Below are 17,022 nucleotides of genomic sequence, written 5' to 3'. Positions count from 1 at the left end.
AGTTTTTCAGAATGAGGGTGAAACACTGGAACATGTTGCCCAGAGAGGTTATAGATAGGTAAACTTCTAAGGTGGGATGGGACTCCAAGCAACCTGCTCTCACTGAAGAAGTCTCTGCTCATTGCAGAGGTGTTGGGACTACTCAGCCTCATAAAGGTCCCTTCCAACCAAACTATTCTGTGATTCTTTCATTCCTGCAACTGTTCTCTCCCTCTTCTGGTTTCCTTTTTCATTTAGGCTTTTGAGTAAGTATTCTACTGTCTCTCCTGGGCTTCTACTAAATTATTTAGGTAAAAAAAATTGGTTTGCTTCTGCATGGAAATTACTATTCCTCAGGAAACCTGAGATTCTTTCAGTGACGCTTCACTTCTCATCTCTACATTTACTACACTTGAATTCTACTGTTTCTGTAATTCTGTTTACAGTCAATGTTATACACCATTCCATGCACTGAAGTTTCCTGCTGTTTGCTCACCCACTTCCCTGACCATCAAATTTATTGAAAGTGAATATGAATTAAAGATTTTTGTGATATTTCATGATTTTTCCTTCCTTGCCCTTTTCATTTGTTTTCACCTGGGATAATGGCACTAAATGTTAACTGGATCTCCAAAATAACTGCCTCAAGTCTGCTTACCTCTGTGTTCCAAAAAGCCCATCTCTGCTTGCTGTACTTGCACTGCATAAGTCCTTTGCCACTCCTAACTGCTTTTTGGTACATTTCTTTTCCCATTACTTCAATATGTTCAAATGGACATGGTGATTAGTATAAATCACTAATGTTTGCCCCAAATTTGGGTTAAAGAATAAAATTTACATATGTGGGGCTTTTATTTATATTTTTAATTCCTCCATCACCTGTTCCTAATGTTCTCCCAATGGTGTGGACTGCTATTAACTTCACCTAATCTTAGCTGTCTATTCCAGCTTCAATTGCAGTAAATAGGAAACAAAAGCTGTTCCCAGAGAGTGAGTGAGTATAAAAGAAGATCAGCTGTTCTGAAAGAGTACTTACTGGAGGTTGAGATGTCTAACTAGAGAATGGCTGAATTCCAACAACAGAAACTCCACAAGGCTGTCTTGCTGTCTTTACCATTTTGATTAATGCTGGCTTCACTTTCAAATTTTGCCACTGCTGACAATCTTTGCTGAGCTCACCTGCCACAGTGACTTTTCCTTGCCTCAGACTGTAGTTCCCCACCTCCTACCTCCTCTTTGCTGCAGACACCTGACCCTCACTGTATAGAGAGCCATCACTGCACATGCTGAGTCTGATCAATTCTCCACTGTGGCCTCGTGTGACCTGTGAGGCTACAGGGGAGAACCAGACAGTACTTCAGCTGCAGTCCTGTCACCAATGTTTCTCAGTGTGTTTAAAGAAACAGGTTTCTTCGCTGTTCTCAGAACTGTATACTCTTTTTAAAGGTAATTTCAATGCTCTAATTATTCAAATGATTGAAACTGTCCTCAAACATCAGGCTACATTAAGATTTATACTGATGTTTCCCAGGCATTTTCAGGATTAACATCTAAACCATTGCCTGCAAGTTTACAGGAGGAGCTCTGAAAACTTAAGGAGCTGACCTCAAGACACCCACAATTTCGCCTCTTGTCTCAGAGGTGCATGGGACCTAAAGAGTAGAAATTTCCTCAGAACTTGGCACCAACTGCAGCTGTTGTCCAACAAATGATCAGAACTAAAACTATTCTTTTACATTTCACTGCCTCGTGTTAGGTTTAAAGGACTCTTACCTAGGTAAGTCTAATGAACTTTTAATACTTCTACGTAAGTTCTTGTGCTTCTACTATTGTTAACTTCTTTGGGCTTTCTGAGAAGAGAATTTTGGCATTCAGGGAAGTGCTCCCACAATAATTGATTATTTTAAAAGGTTACAATGTTTTCCAGATAATATTACATGAGAAAGATGTGTCCATAAAAAAACGTAGACAAAGAAGATGGAGACAAACACTTGTTTAATGAACACAATGATGGTGTTAAAACATTACTGAGTTATTACTACTTATTCTCTTCATGTACACATTCATTGAAACTTCAAAATAACACTGGACATTGCATAAATGAGACAAAGCTCATACACATGTAACTATTCTTTTAAGAAGCTAACAGACAAAACAGCTAATGAAGTACAAACTCAGAGAATGGTCCTTATCTATTCTGTCTTCCCATGTTTTGATCATTGTCTATTTTGGCTACATAAGAATACTGAGCTAACAATGCACTACCAGATCTAAGGTATCTGGAGCAACTTCCATGAAGTGGGAGAAGTTATCAGCAAGGATGTAAAGAAATAAAAAAGAGAATTTTAGCAAAAGACACAATTTCCCAAAACCTATTATATGTCTTTCCCATGTAATAAATCTCAAGCTTTTTTAACCAAAACTCAATTGCATTACGGCTTTAAGAAGCACTTGAAAAAAATTACAATTAACAATTCTTAATTGGAATCCTAGTTACACTAGCAAGTGTAACATTCAAAAAGTAGAAGTATCTAACACATCAAAATTATCAAATATCAAAAGTTACCAGCAAATCTCTTTAAATTGCCTTTTTATGACATCAGATCTAACTTTGCTGTGACACAGTACCAACAGCATTTATTCAGACTTCATGGGCCAATTATTACCTTATCCCATGAATCAACATAATGTGAAGCCCAAGTTTCAAGTGGTCTCAAAGCTGAATCACAGCACAAGCTTCCACAGAAGCTTAGGTACATTAAAGTAGTTTGGTATGCACCTCCAGACTATATTCTCTGCTGAATCATCAAAAGATTTCTAAAGCACACCAAAGATTTAAGTTCTCTACTAGAAGGCACTTTTTTCACAGGGATAAATTTAATCTCACACCCCATGTTTTAAGGCATATAGATAGATTAAATATGACTGTATGAAGTTAATATTTTAGTTAAGACCTTTGCAGCCAAGCTCTGTCACCCTATTTTCATGTGAGACAAAAGAAACACATTGTTGTCTTCAGAAGTTTTCTTTTAGGAATGTCAAATAAGACCCTACATACATTACTCAAAATAAAGAATTTACAGTGTGTGGCTGTAACATTTCTAGAACCAGACATTCCAAAATATCCGATATATCTTCATATTCAGTTCTTTTATGGTAGGTAGATCGTCTTGAATTACAGGACTTGTATCTAGCCCTCTAACATTTCAAGTTTTTTACTGCCTTCCAAGCTGTGTGCAGAGTTTTGGTACGGTGATGAATTTTGTACTGTCTTTTTGGCAACTGCATCCACAGTGTAGCTCTTGTTTTGAAATTATCAGTGTAGCTTTCCAGGACGTTCACACCAGAGATCAAATATTTTATCCATGGCACTAATCGCAGGTTAAACCCAGTCCAATTTCATCTTTTCCTTTCAAAAAATGTAAACAAAAAAACTCTCATTGTGAAGTCTTTGCTGGTGCTTCACAAGGCAGTTAAGCTTCCAGAGACTTAGAAATAGATGCTATCTGTTTGATTTAAACTGTTATTAGAAATCCATTTGGTCTTGCTTTTTCCTTTGGCATCCTTTCCACTGGGAAATACTGAACAATCAAAGCCTCTGCAGTTCAAACTGTGGGAGAAGGGAAAAGGCAAAAAAGGAGGCAAAAACAGGAACAAGAAAAACTCTGCTAATGTCAGTGAACTCAAGGTTTCCAGCTGCTACTAACAGCGTTTTCAACATTCTGAATACACATTAAAGAAGTTTTGACAAGAAAAATGTGGCATTAACTGAGAAAAAAATTGGAATTGTAAAGTAACAAATATACATACTAATTTTTTTGTTTTCTGTAACTCGAGACTTCCTTGCCAAATGAATTAATAAAATCAGACGATAGAAATGCTGCTCTAAGATCTACAAAAAATGAAATTATGAACTTAATACATTTGCTTATTCTATAGCAAATGCTTTGCTGAATTAAGCCATATTTGCTGCACAGTCCTTGAGATATCCTCACATGTGCATTTTTGGTTTTTTTAATTGTGGAGCTCTCGTCAAAAATTCTGAGTTACTTGCCTTGTAGTACCAGTCCTGAAATTTTTTACAGCACTCTTCACTGCAGAAATCTCTCACTACACCATCAAGTTCCTTAGTTGCTCCCTTTTTGCACAGCTGTGAGCAGTAATTACAAGTAACACATCTCAGTCCTAACCGTCTTGCAAAGTCTTGTTTATATAGCAGCTTGCAGCCTGGAAACAGATTTTAAACATTAGGAACAAAGTAACTTTTACAGAGAGATATCACAGTTAAGAGCTAAATATTGAAAATTAAATGAATACAACAACAGCTAACAACTGGGGCTTCAGACAAATTCAGGTTGCACAGATATATATCTATACTATATTTCAAGACATTTTTTACCCAAATACCTTTCCTGCACAACTCTATGGTTTCCTGTGATACCTGCATCTTTTTCAAAACCCTATGCTGATTTTTTTCCATCAAATCCCTGAATAAACAGTCAGGAAAAAAAACCCATAATTTTCTTTTAATATAGACCCATGCAAAAGTATTGACTTGGAGTTACATTGCTCAGTTACACGTCCTCAAAATGCTAGAGATCCAGACAATGCTATCTACTAAAGAAATACCTATCTTCATGGATCAACTTAAATTTTATTACTTTATTTATATTAATACAACAAACCACTTAAAATAACTCATTAATAGTTAAGAACACTAATATGTACAAAATTACCTCAGAACTGAGGGATTTCTTAAAAAATGTAACAGTAAAGCAAGTAATGATCAGTAGTGACAGTTATGCAAGGACAGGAAATTACACATGAAATTTGTGAAGAGTTTAAATGCAATTAATATTTTAATTTTTTTTTCCACACTGGGGTGGGGTGGAGATGCTGGTTATTTTGGTTTTGGTTGGTTGTTTTGTGTTGGTTTGGTTTTTGGTGGGTTTTCTTTTTTGGTGGGGTGTTTTTGTTTTTTTATTTACTGTGCAGTCATACTTTCAAGGTTGCAATAATGACAGCTATATTCTTCCATAATCTGATCCTCCCTCAAGCAAATTAGAAAGACATTCTACCATATTAAATGCATTAAAAGGTGAATACTGTAGCTATTATATAGGCTATTTTCAGAATATATTGTATTTAAATGACCTCAAATCTAGTGCCCATTCAGCTGATGCCTAAATCATATACTGTATACCTCTGTAATTGTCCTAATTTTACAGGAGAGAACAGACTGAGAAGATGAAGTAACTCTCTATATTGAACACCAGAGGGACAAGATAACATTTACACAGACCTTTAACTAAGGAACTGCACCTGTTTTTATGATGTACCAAATATCACAGCAGCACCAAAGATGAGAACTCAAGTCTTCCAAGTGTCCACTCTGCTAGGATGCATGTATATAATCTAACAGATGCAGACTTCTGTACTTCTGGTAAGTTATGAAACTCAGTATGCAAGATACATGCTGTACTTCCTCTGCCATACAGAATATAAAAATACTATAATGTATTTGGTAATTTCGATTATGTGACTTCTGCTGTTGTCTATTAGGGCAGAATTAATATGTGTGAAACTGAGATACTATTTTTAAATCACTAAAAGCACAAGAATGCAAATGGAAAATGCAGCAGACTGAATCTTCCAAAAACAAAAGGTTATTGAGAAACTTAAACTTGTAATGCAACAAGCTTTGCTAACAAATTAAATTTGCTAGTAATGGCAAAACAAGACATTTATAGAATATTGTACAAATAAGACACTGTAGGTAATTTGGTTTAAAGTGTTTTTGTTGGGGTTGTTTTTTTGTTTGTTCTTTGGGTTTTTTCTTTTAAGTTCTTCAACAACAGAATAAAAAAAATTACTAGCACAGATGGAAAGTGCCATATCCAGAAACCATCCTTAGAGTGCAAATGATTTGGACTTTTAAATACATTGCTCTGAAGGAAATAACAATCCTAAAGATAACAGTGTGTGCAAGATATTAGTTACAAGTACCAATTAAAAGCAAAATTTCTTGCCAATATTTTCTCCTGCTGGCTGTATCTCTCATTATTGCATGGAGCATCATATTCTTTCCACTTCTTTACAATTCCAGAGATATCTTAGCACCACAGTGTATCCTCCTCTTCAGTGGTCTCTTAGAAGAGCCACTCAATGCTGCATCACACTTTCAAAACTACAGACTTAGAAACACTCTTCTACTACCAACCAGGCAACCTATGTCCATCTGCTAAACAGTTTTCAAAAAGGAATGGAAAAAATAAACATTTTTCTTGGCTGCTGAACTACAGGAAGTAAAGTTGAAGATGATGCAGCTATTTTATTTTTAAAAGTTATCAGGTAAGAAATTTTCCACTCTACAGTCAAACATCTCCCACATCTCTGTGACTCATGGAAAATTATCAGTGATCATTAAATAAGGGGAAACAAAAGTCAAAAATTCCAGCCCTTAAGACCTAAATGCCTGGAAAACATGGGTTTTTTTACAGATCACTGACTGCAGGTCTTCTTGCTGAAGGAGGCATCTACAGAAGATAAAAAACCTATTTTTGGATGTTGATGGTAGATTCTCAGAACATTGAAACTTGCTAAAGTAGAATCTTTACAAAGTCTTCCTTTTGCAACATCATGAGCAAAATTCTACAGATTTGTCTGAAACTCTTTTATGTATTTGTAATAGGTAACTTAATCTATGGGGCCAGGGAAATACTGGTTTAGTTTCAAGATCTTGTGACTTCAAAGAAAGAGAAGCCGAAATGCCTTTCTTAGGTCCTCGGTAGTCTGCAGTCCAGTATATACGATTTTATTACAATGCTATGGTTTTGACTGAAAGAGTAAGACTGTTTGTATGGATAAAAGTATTTGACTTTGGCAAAACAGATTCCAAGCTCCAATAATTTGGTCTTCTCTTGCACAAGAGAAATTCTGAATCAACATAACAGTAATACCCATGTTGCCCTTGTAGATGTGACCATGAAGATGGCTTTGATTTACAGCACACTCTGAATGAGCAATGCAGAAAGCACTGAATGTCTGACCTTTCTAATATAAACACTAGAATCCTAAGGGGTTGTTCAGCCTAACTCCCCTGGGGACTTGGGGTTCATAAGTAAAAGCCTGCCTAAAACAGACAGCTGATAGTCCCAACATTTTGAACAAAGAGATCTGATTTTACTCAGGTAAGTTCCTCAAGATTTCTGCTACAACACCAGACCCACAAGTTACAGTGTGATCAGATAAAAACCTCTACTGCTTTAAAGTGCCTTGGAGAGCTCTTACTTTGAAAGAAATTATAAGCACGGGTTATCTGGCTCAAGCTACACCAGCCATTAATTACGGTCTTTATTAAAGTTCTTACACCATCTCACAAGCTGGCTGTCTCAGAAACACCACTAAGGACCATTTTCAGAAGTATCTCCAACTCAAAATCTGAAGCAAACAAAAACCAAGTAGGTGAGAATCTGCTGACTTAACATAACATATCCTTAATTACACTATTAGAATTCTGGCTTCCAAGCAAAACCCAACACAAAAGCTATATCTTAACAGCCCTGAATTTTGGTTCCCCACATAAATGGTAGAGAAAGAAATGATCTGCACACATACAAGAGAAGATTGCTGACAAGAAAGCATCCAGGCAGTTCCTCAAAACCTTTACCTCAGGGAAGTTCTAGGTTAAGAGAGCTTTCTTTCTTTTGACAGATCCAACATCTCTGCCAGGTTCAGCCCAGCAGAGTTGCCCACAGCAGAAAACCCTGCTTCACTTGACTGACTGTAGACCCAGTGCAAGTAAGCTACTAAGAACGTGGTCTTAACTCTACCAGCAGCACCTACCTGAATTACAGGAAGTTCAGTACATTTCTACATCAAGTAGCTGTGTAAAAAGAAATGCTGAACCAGAAATAATCCTGAGTCCTCAACACCAGTCCCTTTTTACCACAGGGACTAACATATTTTATAAAAAGTAATTGTTCCACCCTAGAAGAATTAGGTTTTTACCTCTGAAATCCTGTTCTTACTAAACTACCTCTGTCCTTCAGGTAACACTCAAAACTTGTTTTTTTCTCATCTTGGAGTAACTTCAATTGTTACCCGCTCTAGAGAAGAGTAACAACAGTCCTTCAGCATCACAAGCTACATCTTGGAAGCTTTCTGGAGCTATATTCCTTCCAGATTTTTCTACTCCATCTCCCTCTGTACTGATTTGAATGCAAAACCTCTTCCATACCCACACTGCTATGACCTGCTGTCTCCGGATTCATAACAAACATTATTATTTTTAGGAAAACAGATGCAATGTATCCAAATTCTGGGTCCTGCTTGGATTACTGTTAAAGTAGACCCTATCCTCTTCTGTGAGAAGAGGAGTTATGTGTACACATACCCCTTCCTTCCTGGTCTTCACCTCAGGAACCTTTTATTATAATTCAATGCAATCTTATACAACTTCAGTTTATCCTACTATTTCCTGATATTAGGTGCTATCTCCTTCCATTCTCCTCCCTCCTACTCCAATCCAGTTACTCATGTTTTGCTTATTCTTAAATCTTTTCAGGTTGATAATTCTTTCACGTTGATAAGAAACATCTTTTAAGCGTTCTTCTTCTCATGCTCATAATCTCAGCACATTAAATTGCATCACCCCTTATCTGCACCACTCAATGCTGTCTTTGCTCAAAGAACTATATCAAACCTCTTTAAAAAAAGATACAACAGTGGAATTAACATTGAAGAATGAAAATCTAACAAGGACTGTTGCTGTCGAACAATGCACAGGATTTCACTTGATATTCTATAACATGTTATCAATTATCTATCCACAAAGAAAAACAAAAATTTCAAGACTCAATATGTGTACAGAAATTTTAAATTACATTACTTTAACACTATCAATGTTCTCCCTCTACAAAGGGAATGGAAGATAAACAATCTTTTCCAAAGCGTAGTTATACCTTTCCATTTCTCAGCTACAAGAATACTGGAAGAAATATCAAAACCAAGGTTAACAAGTTAAAACTGTCCAGTAATTTCAGAAGAGACACATCCAAGAAGCACTAACTGGAAACTACATCTACAATGAGACTCTTCCACAAGTGGAATACCACAAGAACCAATTGTCCAGCTCTTCCATGTGTTTGTCTAGGAGGTGCAGAACTTTGCTTTCTTTCAGCATAGCCGAAAGCCTTCATTTGGTGCTTCTGTGGTGAAGGAGCTTGTTAAATATCTCCTAAGGGACTTGTCAGAATTGAATATGCTGTCCCTCTTACCTTAATTCATTTCTATAAGCAAAAAATATTATTTTAGCTTTTACAGTAACAAAATTTGTTTGGGACAGTCATCTGTGGCTCAAAGATTTAAAACCAGACTACTTAATCAGATGACAAGGCCTGAACAGTCATGGCCACAACCATGGCCTCTGTGCCACCAGAGTTCCCTAAAGACAACTGCCATAGCTCACCGAGATGCCAGGAATGTCCCATTCTAACTTCTGTCCACAGCACACTAAGGATGTCAGAGTGTCTCAGGCCCAGGAATCTCTGAATACCTCCAACATTCACTTCTACTTTTCCACTAACCCAGTTTGTAGGAAAGGAATATCTCCTGCAGTAACAACATGACTCCTGCAATTGTGAACGAGTATTTTTACAGAGCACGTATTTTGCAGTATTTAAGATGTGTTCTGCTTTTTACTGTCCCCTTTTGCCAGGATATCCCAACTCAGCACCAAACAAAGCTTTAAATGAAAGCCACAAGGAAAGTGACATTTCAGGTTAGAATTTATCTCAGGAGGGACACTGCCAGAAGAAGTGGTCATGAGCAAAACCAAACTAGGCACCGTAGCAAGATCAAATTATTTCAACATGGCAGGCCTCCATCAAGAGCTGTTGAAAGGGACATAAGAGCTCTGTGAAGCACAAATCCTAGAGTGTGTAAAAGGGTGATTTCACACTGTCTTCAAAAATTTCTGTACGCAAGCCCGAATTCCGTACATTTTATTTTCAAAAGCAGTATTGGTGCCTCTAAAAAAGATAGTTGCTAATGTAAACTATTAAAAAAGCTGTGTTTGAACAGATTCTGTAGCTCTCACTTTAAAAATAATGAGACCAAACACCAGGAACGAAGAGATTCATACAGGGTTGATGGCGACTCCCTTTTTCTAGGGGGACACAGTAGCTCAGCACAGCAGGGACTGTGCACCAACTCTTCCTCAGCCCATCCACCACAGAAGTCCAGCAACTCTAACTAAGTCTCAGCAACACTTCATATCACACATCAGTTTTTACATAATTTTTTTCCTGTTCCTAATAACAACAGGAATTGCCATAAATATCAGGTAGTATCCTAATTGATTGTGAAACACTGGAATGTAAGCACCTCTACAAAATTTAACACACCTGTGTTCAGGCTATCTCAGTATCTGTAGTATTTTCATATAATTCTAAAAATTAATCAACTAATCATTTAATCATATACTTTGCCAAACAATCCACTGTGCAGCACTAGTTGGGAAAATCCCACTCTAAAACCTACAATGCTTTAACTGAGTATACACCTTATCTAGAAGAAGGTACAATTAATTACCTAAACTTATTTTTCCACTTGTCAACTCTACGATATTTAAGAGGTTATCTCTACTTAGATGAAACATCAGATGTTTTCAGAGAAAATTCTATGTCTGCATTGAGTTTCACTTGTAGAAGCCATAATTCCCAGAAATTTACTAGCAGGCTATCAGGGTGATAGTACAGTTGCTAGTTTGACAGCTCTCTTTTATCTGTATTATCCATTTGAAAAGAATTCCCAAGTATCAGATAACTGAGCTACTCTAACAACTTAATCACCTTCTCCCTCCTAGAAGAAGACAACCACATAAGAATCAGTGTTATTAAAATTTGCATTATAAAATTATTATGCCTGTGTTGTTTAAGTCATAGCACTTAGTTCTACTGGAAAGATGAATTAAAGAAGTCTACAAATAAAATAAGATTATGGTGATGCTCATAATAAAATAGTTTCATTGCTGGATTGCCAAAGACTGACTTGCTCTCCCAGACTCTCAGAAGGAGTATGTATTACAAAAAACAAAAAAAAAAACCACTCCCAAAATATCCGAAACCCAGTAATTTGAAGATTCCCTCAGGACTAAAAACTTGTACAGCCTATCCTCAATTGTCACTCATGTAACTACATACATAAAAATCCACAAACTACTTTTTACTTTAGCATACATAATACATATCTTTTTTAATTTAGACATAGATATTTTGGAATGCAGCATTCTAGTGGCAAAACACCAGGACAGCCTCAGCACCAGTGGAACAGATTAAACTCTTTCATCTGCTCTGTTAGGGTTGTTCATTCTCCACATAGCATCCAATTTTTGGACAAAAACAGAAAAACCATCCTATACTGCATGAAGGAAATTAATAACCATGTTCAGCACAAAACCTAGGTCAGTTCTAATCACACCTTATTAAAATGGAGGTTTCAGCTACCTCCTGCACATGTTTTGAAGTGTCTCAAGAGAAACATATAAAGAAACAGAGCTGGAATAAAACCACACAGAAATACTGATCCACAAGACTTTAATGTGGGTGCCAGGGTCTGTGTGTAAATATATATGGATATGCATGTGTGAAAAAACCCTTCAGGTATGAAGAATGGCAGCAATGTCATCTTCAGTACTCCAGCTGGGCAGCTGTAAGCAGTCAAGGGATATTTGTGGTTGACCTTATATATGCTTTCCCATCAGTCTCACAAAGGTGAACAAGTAAGTACACTTGCAGAAACTTCAACACGTGTTTAATTTCTGAATTTATCTAGGAGTCTTTTATAAACACTCCCCTGAAAATTCTCCACATTTTCCCTTGAGGGTTCAATTTCTTCCAAAAATGCCAGCAACTTTTGTGACTGAGTACCTCTGGCTATTCCTTCTCAAACTGTGATACATTGTCTTCCGACGAAGAATAATTGCATGCTCAAAAAAATAATCTGTGTCGGTGAGGTTCCTTGAACAATGTGCAATATCAAAACTGGAATGGCCTCCACATCCAAAAAACATTTGGTACTTGTACTGGTTTTGTTATCTTACAAACAGTTGGACATATATCTGGAAAAAGACTTTGAAATTAAGGACAAACCAATGATATTTAGGTGCCTGGAAAAGGGGGAAAAATCTATCACATCTGATGATGGAACTTCTATTTGTTGACCTCCAGAAGTCCACCAAAAGTCCTGGCCCTGTCCTTCCCACATCAGATTAAAGCACGATTCATTCTTGGATTGTACTGTTTCTGTAGCCATCGATGACAACTGATGGTTTTCCTTCAAAATAAATGGTCAGTGGTTCCTTCAGAATTTCTGTCCAGGTCATTGGTTTATTTGCAAGAGGAACACGTACAGCTCTTTGTCATATGCATCACAAAGTAGACCTCACCTACAGCTGGCAGGTATACACTGTATTTATTCAAGTTATGATCTACTTAATGGTGCTTTTGACTATCTTCTCTCTATTACTCAGTGATTCAGCAGCAAGCTGATAAACTTTGTCTTTATGGTAACATTTTGTACATTCACCATCACAAATGTAGTATTTATCCTTGAGCTGGCAGCCCAGCACCTGCAAACTCAAGACCCGCACCTATACACCTGGCAACATATTCCTCCCACTCAGTATCTCTATTTAAACAGGAGAGACAGTTTTTATATCTTTTCTTCCTCAAATTTTCCCATAGGAAACACAAGTCCTCACTTACTTCAAGCCTCCTCATACAGAAGGCATAGGTGGCATTATGAATCCTACTCATTTCATTGTGACAGCCCCCCTGGCTTTAAACTGAAGGAGTAATAAATATTCACAGTAATAGAAGCATATATTTTTAATCTCCAGAAAAGTATCTTGCTCTTGTTTGAATGTATTCTGCAGAATTGTTTCATTTACAGAAACAATTTCTAGCTAGAGGTTGCTGAGCAATGCACTGATACACTGTAAGGCTGGGCCTTCATGTGTCTGTTTTTTACCCTCCAGCTATCACTTTCCAGTCCAGAACAACACACTCCATTGTCCAGAAACAACAGACTGCAGAGTCTCGAGCTGTAAGGGATTGGCATGGAGGGAAGATTGCCTTCAGCCCTGCATTCCAACCCTTTCCAGCTTAACAGGATCCTCCCACAAGTAAACTCCCATATCTACTATTTCATCTGCCTGCAAGTAGAAATCTTCCAGAGAGGTCTTATCAAATGACATTGGAAGTGTTGTTGTTATAACTAAAGAAAAAAATATTCACCATATTTGTGAATAATAGGTCATCCAAACTTGTAGTTAAACTTCTAAGATCATGATTAAATACCAGTATCAAAGAAGAGCTCACCAGAAGTGGAAAGGATAGGTCCTTGTTAAAAATCTGTTTTTCTATTTTCTATTGAAACCATGCTTTAATGCAACTTAGAAGAAACCTAGGCCCATGGAGTTCCCTTTTGCTTTGTTTTCTTTTTGAAAATTCAAGTAATTAGTGTAGCAAATTGTAGTGACAGTAATCAACACACAGCAATAGGCATCATTCAAGTTATTGCTTAAGTATCCATTCTAAGCCAACATAGAACTCCTACTGTTATACTTAATTTAGAAACTGCTAATCAAAGAGAAAGCTTGGTGTTCATCAGTGCAGGTAATGTTGTATATGCACTACTGCATACATTTTTAAAAAGAATGTGTAATATTTTGTGCATATGTATGTATGCAAAGTGCATAAAGGTGTATGTATTTACACACACACACTGAAGAATGCTACCCCTAACCTAGACTAAGTGGTGAAAAGCTCTAAAGGCAGCTCAGATAAATTAAGAAGTACCTGCATTAGTAATACCAGCTACAATGACTTCAATAACAGTAATGAAGAGACTTCTAGTTTAGCCTCAAGTACAACAGAATGAGTTGTAACCTTAAATCTTAACATATAAACAAAGTAAGTAAACTGCAGTAGAATAAGCAATACCTCAGGAAAAAACCAAACACATACATACCTTCACTGCAAAAGGGTCTTTTGATACCAGAGAAATTCACTGTTTCATGGAGCGTTTTCTCCTCCTGACAGTATTCACAGTATGTAACTATGCAGTGCAGTTTCTTATAATCATCAGAACATGCTCTGCTGCAGAACTGATACACTTTGTTCTAAATGCAAAGTTGCAAAGCATCATGAATAAGGTTAATGGATAAAATCTTAAGGTCTAACTAGTGCAACTTGAATTGATAGTTGCCATTAAGACAATTTACAAAGTAAACTGAAGTGCGAACACATAATTAGAGTGTGACTTCTAATGCTAAAAATTTACAAATCCCAATTAAGCTGACAGTGCTACAAATACTCATAATTTCACATGAAAACACTGAACAGAAAATATGCCACTCAATCTCAGCATATCCTCTTTAGATACTTCTCTCAGTTCATAAAGAAGTGTAATAATGGTACTTCATATCTACCATGAAAGCAGATTCCAGACTTACAGCTCATCTGAGAAAATACATTTTTTAAAATTACAGATACTATTTATGAACAAAGACTTCTGCTTTTATCCATACTGAAATTAAATTATATTCTACAGAACCAGGTAGATTTTAACTGAGCTTTTTAAAAGAAACTTCAATACTTTAAAAAATAGCTAGAATAACTGTATTAAAGTTCTAAGTTTAAACTTTTAAACACATCACCATTCTAAGAATAACACCAACATCCCCCTTACCTCCCATTCCAGTACTTCTGGTTTTGAACAGAAAGAACTTTTGCAATAATTACATTTCAACTGAATATCACTGGGAGAGACAAACTGACCATTTGTTGAAGACTGAACACTGAGCGTCTGAAAAACATAAATATATATATACATACATCACTAAGAAAAACAAGTTACTTTTAAAATGTGGATTTTTTTTCAATTAAGCTTACAGTGCTTTGAGAACTCGGGTTTATTTATAAGTTCAAGAACATTTCTGGCAAAAGCACAGCAGGTTGGTTCTTTACCTTAATTCCTTTTCCCATGTCATCTTAGATTTCTCAACTTTGAACCATTACCCTTACTTCCACCATAATTACTTTAAGTCATATTTTTTTACCTTACCTTTCTTATGCCTTTTATTTAAGGGTTAACACATTTTTTGTAAAAATAAACAAAAAATATCCCCAAACTGAATGCTTTTGTTAATCACAAAACATATTTTCAGATAAAAACATTTCACAGCTTGTATTGTTTTGGTGACAGACAAAGACCAACAAACAAATGTTTTCAAAGCCAAACCTCACCAAGGCAGATTATCAACATCTTATGCAAGCATACCACTTGAAAATACAACTACTAAAGTAAAAGGCTTTCAGTGAGAAACCTCACATCAACTCAGTTTAAGAATAAACTAGCTAACAGCCCTAAGTAGCCTCAATCCCATGGCAGGAAGATGCAATTATTCACACAACCAGCCCCAAAACAATCCAGGGGTTTAAAACTGAGAAAAATACTTAAGATTGCATGTGTAAGTATGAGAATTTAATTCTGTAACTGAGAAATTTCTTTAGTGCATTTCTGCAGCAATCAGTAGATAAAAACTAAATTATACAGTATCTGTATCTTTCAGTGTGTCTTATACATGCCAACAGAATAGAGTGTTTTTGCAAATTCCCTAAATAAGCAAGAACTATTGGTGTGTTATAGATGTGATGTTCAAGACAAAGATCTGAATCAGCAGGAATCACAGACACTTGAATCCAGGACAACTTTCTTACATCTGTCTTCTCAACAAACTTTCCCACACTATTTGCAACAGAACAAATATATTTAAAGACAATTTCTCTTCAGACAGATTTGTTACTACCTCTCCACTGTGTAACAGTGAAAATTCAAAACATTTCTGTTACAGGATACTTTTCTTCAGACTCTCATGTTAGTAAGGGTTCACCTACACTAAAAAATAAATTAAAACTATGTTGGGACTTGTTGCTGATATAAACCCTGATCTATGTGGGCTGCTACTGCTGAGTGCTAGCTGGCAGTGCAAACAGTATCATTTTATGCAGATGCATTAATCCTGTGTCATGAGTCTGCAGACATTAAGTGGTCATGCATATTCCACAGTCACAGGCAGGACCTGAGACCCAACTGCCAGGCAGCAGAAAGATGACAGCTTTACTCAATGGCCTATCAGCCTGTAACAACTTTATGTATATATAAACTTCTATAACAACTTTTTTTCTGATGCCTGCACACAATATTATCATATTTCTCCCATTATATCCAGCAAATGTCCCTGTGGCTCAGCAAGGTTTGCTTCACTTTGGCTGCTCTAAATAGCTGAAGATTTGCAAAAACATGAGAGCCACAAAGGCATATTTAACTGCAAGGTCCAACCCGTGCACTTCTGCTGTTGCAGGTGTCCTCACAGAGCAAACACCATGCTTGACACATGCTGCTCTGTGCTTTATGGAAGCCCTAGAAGCTCTCATTGAAAATGAAAAGAACTCAGGAATACCCAGCATCTCCAGCTCAGGAATGAAGGAGATGCAAAGAACTAGCAGATGTGACAACTTGTACAGAAACACTGAAGACAGAGGAACGAATGAAGATGAAATATACTCAATGGTCATCGAATGAAAAGCAACCCTTATCTTTCACATCGTAGTTATTTTTAAATATGGGACTCAAACACCCTATTGTGAGGGCTATAAGTTAAAAGTAAAACATAGTTTTCAGTTGTTTTCTGAGGTATGCCACAGTTGCCTTCTTTTATTTCTTTCCATTACTGTTTACTGGGGTAGAAACTCAGACTCACAAAGTCTAGGGAGCTGATAATTGAAAAATAACAAAAAGCTAGAGAAGTGAGAACAAAGACTGAGACTATTTCAAATTAGTATTTGTTTTAAAGGAAACTTAGGCATAACTATAAATATAAGTTTAATAACTTATAAGTAGTTATATTTAGAAGTAATAACATTATTACTTCTAAAAACCCCAACTCTTTTTATCATGAGATCCTCTGGTTAATTA

General features: G+C 36.4%; 1 protein-coding gene across 6 annotated transcripts in view; it reads right to left on the bottom strand.

The window, feature by feature from the left end:
- Window positions 1–17,022, bottom strand: part of ZMYM2 (zinc finger MYM-type containing 2) — an 87,315-nt gene that overhangs the window by 22,116 nt on the left and 48,177 nt on the right. For all 6 annotated transcript variants that reach the window (XM_066544783.1, XM_066544786.1, XM_066544788.1 and 3 more), the window contains 3 exons: window positions 14,734–14,850; window positions 14,014–14,164; window positions 4,034–4,206 (listed from right to left, as the gene is read on the bottom strand). In XM_066544783.1, the coding sequence (XP_066400880.1) occupies window positions 4,034–4,206; window positions 14,014–14,164; window positions 14,734–14,850 (441 nt within the window). The remainder of the gene's footprint in view (window positions 1–4,033; window positions 4,207–14,013; window positions 14,165–14,733; window positions 14,851–17,022) is intronic.

Source organism: Molothrus aeneus, chromosome 2 (assembly GCF_037042795.1).
Source record: "Molothrus aeneus isolate 106 chromosome 2, BPBGC_Maene_1.0, whole genome shotgun sequence".
Lineage (NCBI taxonomy): Eukaryota > Metazoa > Chordata > Aves > Passeriformes > Icteridae > Molothrus > Molothrus aeneus.
This window is presented reverse-complemented; position numbering and strand designations above follow the sequence as displayed.